The sequence below is a fragment of the Thamnophis elegans genome, chromosome 12, assembly GCF_009769535.1.
Source record: "Thamnophis elegans isolate rThaEle1 chromosome 12, rThaEle1.pri, whole genome shotgun sequence".
In the NCBI taxonomy this organism is placed as follows: domain Eukaryota; kingdom Metazoa; phylum Chordata; class Lepidosauria; order Squamata; family Colubridae; genus Thamnophis; species Thamnophis elegans.
The window spans coordinates 5,529,975-5,543,239 of record NC_045552.1 but is presented as its reverse complement, the minus strand read 5'-3'; the positions used below and the strand labels follow the sequence as shown (position 1 = coordinate 5,543,239).

General features: G+C 42.5%; 1 protein-coding gene across 1 annotated transcript in view; it reads right to left on the bottom strand.

The window, feature by feature from the left end:
- Positions 1 to 7,038: 7,038 nt before the first annotated feature.
- The window catches only part of LOC116515692 (guanylate-binding protein 1-like), a 16,019-nt gene continuing 9,792 nt past the window's right edge, over positions 7,039 to 13,265 (bottom strand). The window contains exons 7-12 of the mRNA XM_032227857.1: positions 12,984 to 13,264; positions 11,670 to 11,882; positions 11,397 to 11,499; positions 9,177 to 9,370; positions 7,915 to 8,085; positions 7,039 to 7,132 (exon numbers count right to left, since the gene is read on the bottom strand). Of these exons, the coding sequence (XP_032083748.1) occupies positions 7,103 to 7,132; positions 7,915 to 8,085; positions 9,177 to 9,370; positions 11,397 to 11,499; positions 11,670 to 11,882; positions 12,984 to 13,264 (992 nt within the window). The 3' untranslated portion in view covers positions 7,039 to 7,102. The remainder of the gene's footprint in view (positions 7,133 to 7,914; positions 8,086 to 9,176; positions 9,371 to 11,396; positions 11,500 to 11,669; positions 11,883 to 12,983; position 13,265) is intronic.

Below are 13,265 nucleotides of genomic sequence, written 5' to 3'. Positions count from 1 at the left end.
TCTGGTGTGTCTTACGATAACCGTCTCGGCCTTACGGTCCTCAGCCTTCAGACCCTCAGATATCTCAGACGGAATCAGGGCAGGGGAAGCTAGGGCTGCTACTGGCTGATCCACAGTCGGAAATTGCAAAAGGGTCTCCAAATCAGGGGTAGTACAGCTTCCTGTCCCCGTTGCTAGGTGGGGTAACTGCAGTGGGCTGGTCCCATTGTTTTTGAATGAGATCCATGAAAAGCTTTGGAGAAGGAATCACCTCCTGCAATGAAACTGGTTCAGCAAAGAGGCGTTCAGTGGTGTCCAGGCCTACAGCAGAACTATCTTTGGGAGCTACCTCCCCCATATGGGTAGTGGCCTTAGCTTTAAACAATAATGACTTAAACAGCATAGGCCGAAACAGACTAGAGGAATTAGGCTGATCAAAGATCAGGCCCTCATCATCAGAGAACTCCCTATCAATCAACTCCCCTTCCTCCAACAAGGCCGAATCCTCACTATAAGTAGAGGGAAGGGGGGAAACAGGCCCTGTCTGCAGATCAGGCAGATCCACTTGTGGGGCTGGGAGAGATGGCCCACCCTGGTTGCTAACCACCGTCGGGGCCTGATTCCTCCGAAGCAGCTCAGCATCCACCCCCCTGGATATAGCTGCAGATATCATTTGGTAAAGGTCTGGGGATAGGCCCTGGTCATAGCCTCCCATAGGCCGTAGGCCTGCAGCAGTGGGAGTAAATGTGGCAGAGGGCCCAGCACGTGGCATAGAGTATATCAGAATAGCCTGGGCCTCGGGCATTACTGTGGGGAGTTGGATCCCCAACCCCCCCGCCCCAGATATAGGGATAACAGGCAAGACCAGGTCTGGAGGCCTGCAGGCTGTGGAGCTGGTGAAATACGCTGAGGTAAGAGCATGGAGGGGAAAACTCTACCCTCTCCAGAGGCTTTAGATGATGCTTTAGATTTATCCTTCTTCTTGTGTCCCTTATCCAGAGCCCCGGAGGCCTCCCTGGGCCTCTGACTGGTGGCCCTAGAGGTGGCTCTGCCAGGCCTTGAACTAACCCCCGCTTGGGCAGCACCCTGATTATCAGAAGAGGATTCAACTGTGCCTCCCACAGTAGAAGGATCAGCCATTGCAATGAATTGAGATTCGAAAAGACTCAAAAGGCACAAAGCACAGAGTTCACTGTAAGGGAAAGAGACCGCGTGGCCAGCAATGGCAGCAGGAAAAACAACTCCTCCCAAAGGCACACAAAGCCGAAGTGAGGGAAGTGGGAGGGCCGATGAATCAGCAACTGCAAGAGGAGGTAACGCCCGATCCCAGCAGCGCCTGCGCAAGAAAAACGGCCCCAGCATGGCGCCCGACAAATGAGCGCCAAATTTGAATTGTAAGCCACAAGAAGCTTCCGAGCTTCTCAGAAGGGAAATAATGCCGGAATCGCTGGCGTGCTTCCCCAATGCGATCGGCAGTCCGCAAATGGTAAACCTCGCCGCGAACAGTGGGTAACTCCCAGCGGCAAGAGAGAAGCAGCCACACCGCGAATGGCGGGCAATTCAAAGGTTCCAAGGCTCTGAACGCGGCAGGGGCTCTCAATTCCCATCGTTAGCGCCAGCCGAAGCTCCGCGCTGCGCAAGGGAACCCCATATCGGCAGACACAAAGCGCTTACCACCCAGCCGCCTGCAAAGGCTTTAATTGCCTGCGGGTAAACTTAAAACCCAAACGGCTCCAAACGGCAGATAAATACCTGAGTGACAAACGGGAGCACAGAGGGAACTGGCAGTCAGCGAACTGCCGCCTCCCCACCGTAAATCTTTTCCACCAGCTAGGTCCATCGTGCTTGCAGGGAAATCCAGAGAAAGGGTATAAATTTGTCTCAGAAGTCTGGAGAAGAATTGGTATACGTCTCTTCGACTGGACTGAGTTAAAAAACTGAGCCCATCTGGTCAGTGGAGGCGTGGTCACCAATTTACATAACTCAGTCTCAAGGCTAATGGACAAAGTTAACCCATGCTTGGATTCCCCAAGCAGGACACAGGAGAATGGGCATTTTCCTTCTACCCTGTTCCGTAATGCAGAGCAGGAATTTAAAAACTAAGGAAACCAACTTATGTGGACTTCACACTGTAGAAGACAAGGGCTGTAATATTTTAATATTGAGCCCACTTCTGGGAGGGTCACCCTCAATATGAAAACTTTATTGCTTGTTGCCACTTGCTTGCTAATGATCACGTCCCTTGGTTTTCCAAAAGTGTTTAAAGCTGTGCCAATTGGGGCTCTCTTGTTTTCTGATTTAATCCCAAGAGGAAGCTCTTTGCCATGTACAGAATGAACAGAACTAGTGTAAATAGGCTTCTCACTCAACAGACAATACAATAGCACTGTTATTAAAGAAAAAATTAAAAAATCTGAATCGATGCCTGGGAAATTCTGGCAGTTGAAGTCCACATATCTTAACGTTGCCAAGGTTGAAAAACATGGATCAATATTGTCAGGGAAAGTAAAATAAATTATGTGAAGGGCATTCTGATGTATAACCTAAGTTTGGTTTATGTTGAAAGAACTGGTCTACTAGCATTTAAGTGATTGGCTTAATTTGGGCTTTGTGTCATATATAAACCCCTCCAAACATGACTTAAAGCATGGAGATTAAAACAAATAAACAGGATAACAAAACAGTAGAGTTGGAAGGGACTTTGAAAGTCTTCTAGTCCAGCCTCCGGCCCAAGCAGGAAACGCTCTTCTCAAGAAGCGGCGGCAGAAATCCAAAGCAGCCGCTTCCTCGGGCAGGCGGGTCAAAGGGACAGGCGGGACCCAGCCCAAAAACCTCTCCGCGTGCGAACTGCGGCGAAACAGCTTTGGCTGTTCTCTCTCTCTCTCTCTCTCTCTCTCTCTCTCTCTCTCTCTCTCTCTCTCTCTCTCTCTCTCTCTCTCTCTCTCTCTCTCTCGTTTTCACGCCTAGGGTTTTTTATGGGGTTTTTTGCATCCATGTGTGTGCCATTCGTACGTGTGAATATAATAGACACGAGCAACTTTATATAGAAATGCCTGGAGCCGCTTGCGTTGCTTCGTCGGGCTGTTAACTTGGGCCAGATATTTTAGGGATCCCCTCCAATATTGCACCTAAGCCGTCTATAATTTTTAAAAGGGCACAGCTTGAAGCCGCAAGGAGGGAAGGTGGGTTCAGCAGCATCAACCTCTGACATTTTCTGAGAGTTGGAATGGAATGGAATGGAATAGAATATGGAATAGAATAGAATAGAATAGAATAGAATAGAATAGAATAGAATAGAATAGAAAATGGAAGGCAAGGGAAGGGAATAAAGAATCTTGAATAGAATACAATAGAATAGAGAATTTTGAATAGAATAGAATAGAATAGAGAAATTGGGAAAGAATGAAGAGTTCAACCCATTATTTTTTCTTTAGAAGCTGGCATAGCTATTGTCTCCTATTTGCAGAAAGAACACGATCGCCACCTAGTGGCACTGATACACTTAAACTAGGCAGTTCTAGAGAAAAAGCTAACATTTAAAGAAAACTAGACAATTGTGTGATCAGTTAGGTCATCTTATAGAATAGAATAGAATAGAATAGAATAGAATAGAATAGAATAGAATAGAATAGAATAGAATAGAATAGAATAGAAAATGGAATGGAATAGAATAGAATAGAATAAAGAATCTTGAATAGAATCAAATATAATAGAATAAAGAATCTTGAATAGAATATAATAGAACAGAATAGAATAGAATACAATAGAAAATGGAATGGAATCGAATAAAGAATCTTGAATAGAATAGAATAGAATAGAATAGAATAGAATAGAATAGAGAATCTTGAATAGAATAGAACAGAACAGAATAGAATAGAAAATGGGATAGAATAGAATAAAGAATCTTGAATAGAATCAAATAGAATAGAATAAAGAATCTTGAATAGAATAGAATAGAACAGAACAGAACAGAATAGAAAATGGAATGGAATAGAATAAAGAATCTTGAATAGAATCAAATAGAATAGAATAAAGAATCTTGAATAGAATCAAATAGAATGGAATAAAGAATCTTGAATAGAATAGAGAATTTTGAATAGAATAGAACAGAATAGAATAGAATAGAATAGAAAATGGAATGGAATAGAATAAAGAATCTTGAATAGAATCAAATAGAATAGAATAAAGAATCTTGAATAGAATAGAATAGAACAGAACAGAACCTTATCACGGTCTTAATATTAAAAAAATAGTACTGACATTAATAGTGGATAATAACATCCCTGTTAAGAAAATACATGTTCTCAAACTATTAAGGTCACTCCCTAGTTTAGGTGGGTGAAAAGCCGATTAAGTATGTGAGTAAATATAATCTTCCAAATTTTTTTTCTGAGAGTTGGGCAGGAGGTGCCACTTGCTTGTCACCCCATAACTTGGGGGAAAGGCCGGAAAGGAGATGATTTGACTTATTGAACCTCATTAGATGTTTAAGTGTGTCATTGGTACAGGGTTCTGTTCTCTTGAAAGCCAGGAGCTCAGTGGGGTTTGCACCAACAACCTACAACTTGGGGGGTCCTTGATGCTCTCTGAGCTTGATTTTCTTGCAGACGTTTCATTACCCAACTAGGTAACAGCATCGGTGCTAGAAGGGAGTGGAGCCACCATCACTGACAAAGCCAGCCACTAGTATATAAACAAGGAGCAAATTCCACTCTCTCAATATCAATAATATATTTATTCATTATAAATATAATATTCCCCACCCAGCCTCCAAGAAATGAACTCCTACATGTTGGCGACCTCCAAATCTGGGAGGCTTCCCACCTCTGCTTAAAAGGAACAACTTGATTCAGAGTTATGGCCAGAAAACATAAATCTCTTGGGGGGAATCTGGGGCTGGATCATCATCTGAGCATGTTCTATCTCTTATCTATATTCTAAATGATTCTTGGGCAACCCAACCCAAGATGATTTGTGAGTTTATTGCAAATGTCTGGGACTTTGTCCTAATCATCTTGTTTTGCTTTTCCAGCCCACTTTGAGTTTCTGATTTGTTTTTGTTTTTTTTAAAAAAAACCTGACTCCTGAAAGTTTACACAACTCTTAAAGAGGGGTTATCTTTTTAAAAAAAATCCATGCAGAAGCCTGAAAAAGCCTGGCTTGCTTTGATAAATAACTGAATCACTTTTGAAATGGGCGTTTTCCTTCTACCCTGTTCCGTAATGCAGAGCAGGAATTTAAAAACTAAGGAAACCAACTTATGTGGACTTCACACTGTAGAAGGCAAGGGCTGTAAAATTTTAATATTGAGCCCACTTATGGGATGGTCACCCTCAATATGAAAACTTTATTGCTTGTTGCCACTTGCTTGCTAATGATCACGTTCCTTGGTTTTCCAAAAGTGTTTAAAGCTGTGCCAATTGGGGCTCTCTTGTTTTCTGATTTAATCCCGAGAGGAAGCTCTTTGCCATGTACAGAATGAACAGGTTGAGGTTGATGATAATTGGCTACATCACACCAGGGAACAACAAATCGGGCATTTGACTGGGTCAATTTATGGTTTAACCAACATGGGAACTGTTTTTTTTAAATAATATTTTATTCTTTTATAATATAGCATACAAAGAAAATACAAAAGTTAGGGAAGGGGAAGAAAGAAGTGGGGGGAAAGCAAGGGGAAATAAGAAAAAGAAGGCACTGACTTCCAACTTCCTTTGGTGCAGTAGTATAAGGAATTAACTTCAAACCTCAACTTTTTACCTTTACATAATAACAGTCATTTCTATGACTACAAATCTATCTAATCGGCAAAACCCAAAATCAAAGTTTCATTTTTTTTCCCCATCTCAAGCACAAAGTCCAGAAGTGGTTTCCAAGTAGACATAATTGTATTTTTTTGTTTGACCAAAACAGTCAGTTTAGACATCTCTGCTAACTCCATCAACTTTTGCAGCCATTCATCCATTGTGAACTAGTGTAAATAGGCTTCTCACTCAACAGATGGAACAATAGCACTGTTATTAAAGAAAATGTTTAAAAATCTGAATCGATGCCTGGGAAATTCTGGCATATCTTAAAGTTGCCAAGGTTGAAAAACACGGATCAATATTGTCAGGGAAAGTAAAATAAATTATGTGAAAGGCATTCTGATGTATAACCTAAGTTTGGTTTATGTTGAAAGAGCTGTTCTACTAGCACTTAAGTATTAGCTTAATTTGGGCTTTGTGTCATATATAAACCCCTCCAAACATGACTAAAAGCATGGAGATTAAAACAAACAAGCAGGATAACAGAACAGTAGAGTTGGAAGGGACTTTGAAAGTCTTCTAGTCCAGCCTCCGGCCCAAGCAGGAAACCCTATACCAGTTCAGACAAATGGTTGTGCAACCTCTTCTTAAAACACTCTTCCAGTGTTGGAGCATTTACAACTTCTGGAGGCAAGTTGTTCCACCGATTAATTGTTCTAACTGTCAGCTATTGTCACCTTAGTTCTAGGTTGCTTCTCTCCTTCATTAGTTTCCATCCATTGTTTCTTGTTCTATCTTCAGGTGCTTTGGAGAATAGTCAACCCCTCTTCTTTGTGGCAACCCCTGAGATATTGGAACACTGCTATCATGTCACTTCTACTCCAGTGGTGGGTTCCTACCGTTTTGGACTGGTTTGGCCGAACTGGTAGTAGTTTGGCGGCCTGGGTTGCTGGCACCGGCAGCGACCAGTTCTCCAGCAACGCCTACAGTGGCGCCATCTTGTTTTGCAGTTCTGCGCATGTTCAGAACAATTTTAATTGCACTGCGCATGCGTGCACGCATGCAGCTTGGACATGAGCAAACCGGCAGTAGTGCCTGCCGGAACCCACTCCTGCTCTACTCCTTCTTTACGTTAAAGTAGACATATTGTCAGAGTTCCAAGTAATAGACCCATACCAAGAAAAACTCCGAGGCAGATGAATTCCTTCAAAAGTAGCTTTATTGGATATATCATATTGGCACAGCCCTGGTGAAAAACAGCTCTGAAGGTTCCTGCTGTTTTTCACCTAATTAAAAGTCAATGTTTTCTCTCCACTCCAAAGAATCTGTCACATGATCCAATCACGATGTTGTCCAGTTGCCTGGCGACCATGCTCCTACTTTTTTCGGTCACGTGTGAGAAAAACCTTGGTTCACAAGAGAAAGTATTTTATTATGGATACAAAAACCCAAGCTATCTCTAATCCCTCCTTCCTAACCCGCAGCTCCAGTGTGACAGTGCACTGAAGCTCCAACATGGCTTCGGCCAGGCCAGCTTCAGAGTTGACACATACCCAATTCAAGGAGCTGTTCTTTGTATGTTTTAGCCTCCACTCCCCTGATCCTCTTTGTTGCTCTTCTCTGCACTCCCAACACCTTTTTTTACACTGTGGCAACCAAAACTGGATGCAGTATTCCAAGTGTGGCCTTACCAGGGCATTATAAAGTGGTATTAACACATTACGTGATCTTGATTTGATCAAGATCATAGGAGGAGATTAACATGAAGCCTGAATTCAACTTATGAAACCTTTCATGACGCTTTGAAATCAAATCTCAGGCTTCTTAAAGAAATCCTTAAGGTCCGAGAATGATTTTGCACGCCATGAGTTTAAATCTATGTAATGAATGTAAAATAACTGTATCATGAGGGCAGCCAGGTCCTTTCTAGGAAGTAGAGGCACTTCCTGGGAGAGAAATTTCACTTGAAATAAAATTATCTGGATTAGAAAATCGATCAATAAATGCTATTTATTGTCCTAATTAACTTGTTTTTCTTCTGCCAGACCACTTTGAGTTTCTCACTTCTTTAAAAAAAAAAAAAACCCCGACCCCTGAAAGTTTATACAACTCTTAAAGCGGGGACATCTTTTTAAAAAATCCATGCAGAAGTTCTGGATTAGAAACGCTTAATCGATTTAAAACATACCGTAGAAAGTATGGGTGCTGCAATATTTAGTGCAGTTTTAAATAAGTCAAGAGTTGTGTCGAGCCAACTTGGTCCTTCCGCAGCTTCCTTTTCGGTTTTGAGCTGCTGGATTTCCTTGCTCAGTTGGTCTGCGTCCTTCCAGAAACCCTCTTCCAATAAAGCCTTCTGTTCCTGCAGGCAGAGCAAGCATCATTATTAGAGTGAAAGGAGACATGCAACTAGTTTTGCAGACCAGGTTCAACAATAGATTTGGCCATTTTACCCCCTCTTTCCTGGGCCACATCCAGTCCTTTAGAGGCGCATGTGAGGTCAATGGAAATTAGGCATCAAATGAAAATAAATACACAATTCTGAGCTTTGAAGGTACAGACACATCTCTTCCAAGGTCTTTGCTGCTCCTCTTCCACGTGCTCATCCGTTATGGCAGGGGTGTCAAACACAAGGCCCGTGGGCCGGATTTGGCCTGCGATGTGGTCAGATTTGACACATGGGGCTGTCCTGGAAAATGCAGCCAATCCGCGTCCCTTCGGCCTGATCTACCCAATGCAAAGAGGAAATATGCCAGCAGTTTGGGGAGTGGTGTCAAGCTGGCCACACCTACCCAGTCAGCCACACCCAGTGAGTGGTGCCAAACTGGCCATGCCCACCCTGTGAGCCACACCCACCCGGCCCCCAGAGGTCAACCACAGCTCTGATGCGGCCATCAATATGACATTGAGTTTGACACCCCTGCGTTACAGCATGTTTCTTGATTGCTGTGTTTTTTTAATTGTTGATGGTTGGTCCCTAAAAGGCAGAAGCTATTCACCGCTTCAATATCTTCACCGTCAATACAATTAGTCTTTGACTTACGATCATAATTGAGCTCAACATTTTCTTGACTTTCTGTTCCTTGACTTTCTTTACTACTAGAGTAACTCTGTAAGTGCTATGAACTGTTGTGACTAGTTTTGTTCTTCCTTGCTGTTTCACAGCACATCCCCCTGAGCACTAGAAAGTTTTCGGATGCTCCCTCTTCCCCTGATGGTACAATTTCCTTTTTTTAATAAAGTCGCACTGACTTTAAAATGTACCCCATGCAAATAAATGTATTCCAACGTTATCAAAATGACATGAAGTGAAGAGAAAGTGACAAAAATAAAGAAAGAAGCACTTGTGGTATACAAACTTGTTCTAAATCCATTGCTTTTCTGTTTTGAAAGTCTGCATATTTGTTAATACCCAACTGCCTAATTACAACAAACCATTGCTGAGAGCATTACCCTGAGTTTGCTTTGCATCATCTTCTCATACTCTTCCTTCATCTGTTTCCTTTCTTCCTCCATCTTCTCCATTAGCTTCTGTTGGTTCATCTCATAACTCTGTTTCTGGTCCTCCACCTTCTGTTGGAGCATTTTCATTTCCTGCCTCAGGACCTCATCCTCTAGTTCTTTGGCTTTGGCCTTCATTTTTTCCTCTAAACCAGGAATAAAAAAAGGACAAACATCTGCAGGTGGTGTGCAAGGTGGCTCAATTTGGTAGTCTGCAAATACTGTGATAAGTGAATAGATTTGGCATACAGGCAGTCCTGGCTCAACTGTAGTAATTGGGACCGAAATAAGCCACAACGTCATGTGACTGGGATGCTTAGCGACACCAGTTCTGGCATCACATCATTAGCCACTTTAGTTATACAATACAATGCAATAGCAGAGTTGGAAGGGACCTTGGAGGTCTTCTAGTCCAACCCCCTGCCTAGGCAGGAAACCCTACACCATATAAATGGCTATCCAACATCTTTTTAAAGACTTCTAGTTTTGGGGCATTCACAACTTCTGGAGGCAACTTCTGTTCCACTGATTAATTGTTCTAACTGTCAGGAAATTTCTCCTCAGTTTTAAGTTGCTTCTCTCCTTGATTAGTTTCCACCCATTGCTTCTTGTTCTACCCTCAGGTGCCTTGGAAAATAGTCTGACTCCCTCTTCTTTGTGGCAACCCCTGAGATATGGAACATTTCTAGCATGTCTCCCCTAGTCCTTCTTTCTATTAAACTAGACATACCCAGCAACCGTTCTTCATCCTGCAACCGTTCTTCATATGTTTTAGTCTCCAGTCCCCTAATCATCTTTGTTGCTCTTCTCTGCACTCTTTCCAGAGTTTCAACATCTTTTTTTACATCGTGGAGACCAAACCTGAATGCAGTATTCCAAGTATGGCCTTACCAAGGCATTATAAAGTGGTATTAACACTTCACGTGATCTTGGTTCTATCTCTCTGTTTATGCGGCCTAGAACTGTGTTGGCTTTTTTGGCAGCTGCTACACACTGCTGGCTCAATTTGGGATGAACACCCTTTGACTCCAAGAACCAGGAAGACTACTCTGGTGACCCACAGGACACAGATAAACCTCCAAGGACTTCAACGACCCTCTGAAAGGATGCAGAACTGTAGTGACTAGTTTTGTTCTTCCTTGTTGCTTCACAGCACATCCCCCTGAGTCCACAAGGAATATAAATCCTTCCATTGCCCACTATCCTTTCAGAGCTGAAAAAATTTCTTGGGTGAGAAGCAGAATGTCTTCAAAAGAAAAAAACAAGAAAATCCAGTTGCCTCCTGAAAAAAGCACCTTTGGGAAATACCATGACTTGGATGACTGAGAATCTCTACAGAGTTCCATCATTAGGTATGATGTCACATAATCCCCACTTGAAACCTCCCACTGGCTTCCCCATTGACTTTGCTTGTTGGAAGCCAGCATTGAAGATCACAGATGGTGATCACCTGACCACATGACCTTTTCTGACATGGTTGTTGAGTGAATCATCCCCGTTGTTAGGTGAACCCAGCTTCCCCTTTTGACTTTGCTTGTTGGAAGCCACTTGGGACGGTCACAAATTGAGATAGCACTAGCACTTAGACTTATATACTGCTTTACAGTGCTTTACAGCCCCCTTTAAGTGGTTTACAGAGTCAGCCTATTGCCCCCAACAATTCCTCATTTTACCCAGCTTGGAAGGATGGAAGGCTGAGTTAACCTTGAGCCTGGTGAGATTTGAACTGCCAAATTGCAGGCAGCCAGCAGAAGTAGCCTGCAGTACTGCACTCTAACCATTGCACTACCACGGCTCATGACAACCTAGGTTGATGCAACAGTCATAAACACATGCCAGTTGCCAAGCCTCCAAATTTTGATCACATGACTGTGAAAATGCTAACAGTCTTAAGTGAGAGGAACCACAGTTGCAAATCACTTTTTTTGGTGTTGTTGTAACTTTGAATGATCTCTAAATAATGGTTGTAAATTGAGGACTACCTGAGAATATGAGTACATTTGCAAATATTGAATAATACGGCAGAAAAAGAAAACCTCTCTATTACGAAGTTAAATGGAGAGGAAAGCCTTTTTCCGATGAGTGATGGGTTTAATGATAAATAGGTCTTTTCCCACCTTCAAAGCAGAACCAACATCCCACCATCATCCAACAGCTTGTTCACACATTTACCTTCTATTTCCTTCTCTTTCTCTTGAAGGCTCACATCACTTTGAAGGATGGTTTTGCTGATGTTTTCCTTGCTCTGGAGGAATTCTTTCAGGATATTCCCTCCCTGATTGAAGGGGAAAAAGAGAATAATCTGGAGCAGTATAGAATGAGAAAGAAGTTTTGCCAAAGTAAACCAATCCAAAGTAAACCAACAATCTCCCCAGAGGATGGCCTGGCTCTCAAAATGAGAGCGACAAAATGAGTATTAATTTGGCAACCCTCATCATTTTGTACCATTATTCCTTTCTTAGGTGTCTCCAAAAATTGTTTCTCCACTTTTTGGAGGTCATTTACAAATTCCTGGTGGCCACCAGATCGGGAGTAGCTTCCGTTCTTGATGTTCTGCTCCAGGTTCTCAGAGAGTGAATTCAATAAAGCTGAACAGATTTTAGAAGATTCCCGCTCATTTTTCCTGCAGTACTCTTCCTTTTTGCTATCCACAGTTTTCTGTTAGGAATAAACAAAACAAAGCAAGAGCTGAGATTTAACAAAGAAATCCATGTTTGTACATTGTATAAATTTGAGTGATGTCCCGTGATTAAACAGAACTTCATCACAATTTGAAATGACTCGTGCTCTTCCTTCAATTTAACTAGAGCAGTGTTTCTCAACCTTGGAGGCTTTAAGAGGTGTGGACTTCAACTCCCAGAATTCCCCAGCCAGAATTCTGGGAATTGAAGTCCATATATCTTAAAGCCCCCAAGGTTGAGAAACAGTAAACAAAAGGATATTTAAGCCTTAGAGCAGGAACATGATTGTCCATAAAAGCTTGAGGATGACATTGCTTGCCATCTTGTCAGTCTTACTGGCTGTTCCTAACCGCACCCATCTTGTATCTTTCTGGGCAATCATGAATGTTTTTAAGCAAAATATCTGGTGGCAGCCATCCTCCACTTGATGAAGAAAATCTACACAATCTGTGTGAAACTATAACAAGAATACTATGCTCTGTATTCTTAAAAATAGAGAAACTACTGGAGGCCAAGCATTAGGAGCCACGGGCCTTAAATATTGTCTACGTACCCATCCTTATACAGAAGATATGGAGGCCAGGATACCAGATCCCACAGACCTATAAGCCTTAAATACTGTCTATGAATAGAGGACCTGTGGAAAGCTACAAGAACCAACGCGGGATGATTGGATCTGGCACCTGGGTCTGGAGAAAGTTGAGCAGGATGGAAATCTTGAATAAACTTCACACGGATCCAGCAAGATCCAGAGACACTCTGGACAAATGAGGCTATTTTACCCCGTCCTTCCTGGCCTTTGCACTTTGCGATTGTGGTGACATGCAGACAGCCTCATGGATGTTTACCTGCCCTTCATGTCCTCATCAGTACACACTTGAGGACCTCACAGCAGTGTGACAAAACACAATTAATGTTGCTGGTTTCTGGGCAAGATCTATTTAATTCGCACATATTTTAATCTTGTATCGTATTTTTTAATTTATATGTGGTATAGTATGCCTTATTTTAATTATGATGCTTCTGACACAAATAAACAAACATCTTCTATGAAGGTTGCTGTCTTATTATTACCTACCATGAATTCAGCCTGGAACAGACGTTTATCATCCTTAAAGGCACGAGCCATGAACTTCTTGAGGGCTTGTTCCTCACATTTTTTGTGTACATCCAGGAGTTCCTGGAGAGTCTCAGTGGGTAGCTCCATGCTTTGCTCCATCAGTTGTGCATAGCAAGCAACAGCTTCCTGCAAGGCTGCCCTGTTCTCAATCTCCGCCAAGGCCAAGACTTCATTCTCCAGGCAGGGAACGTTCCCACTAGAGATTGCATCCACATAGCCCTTGGCTAACTTTGCCAACAC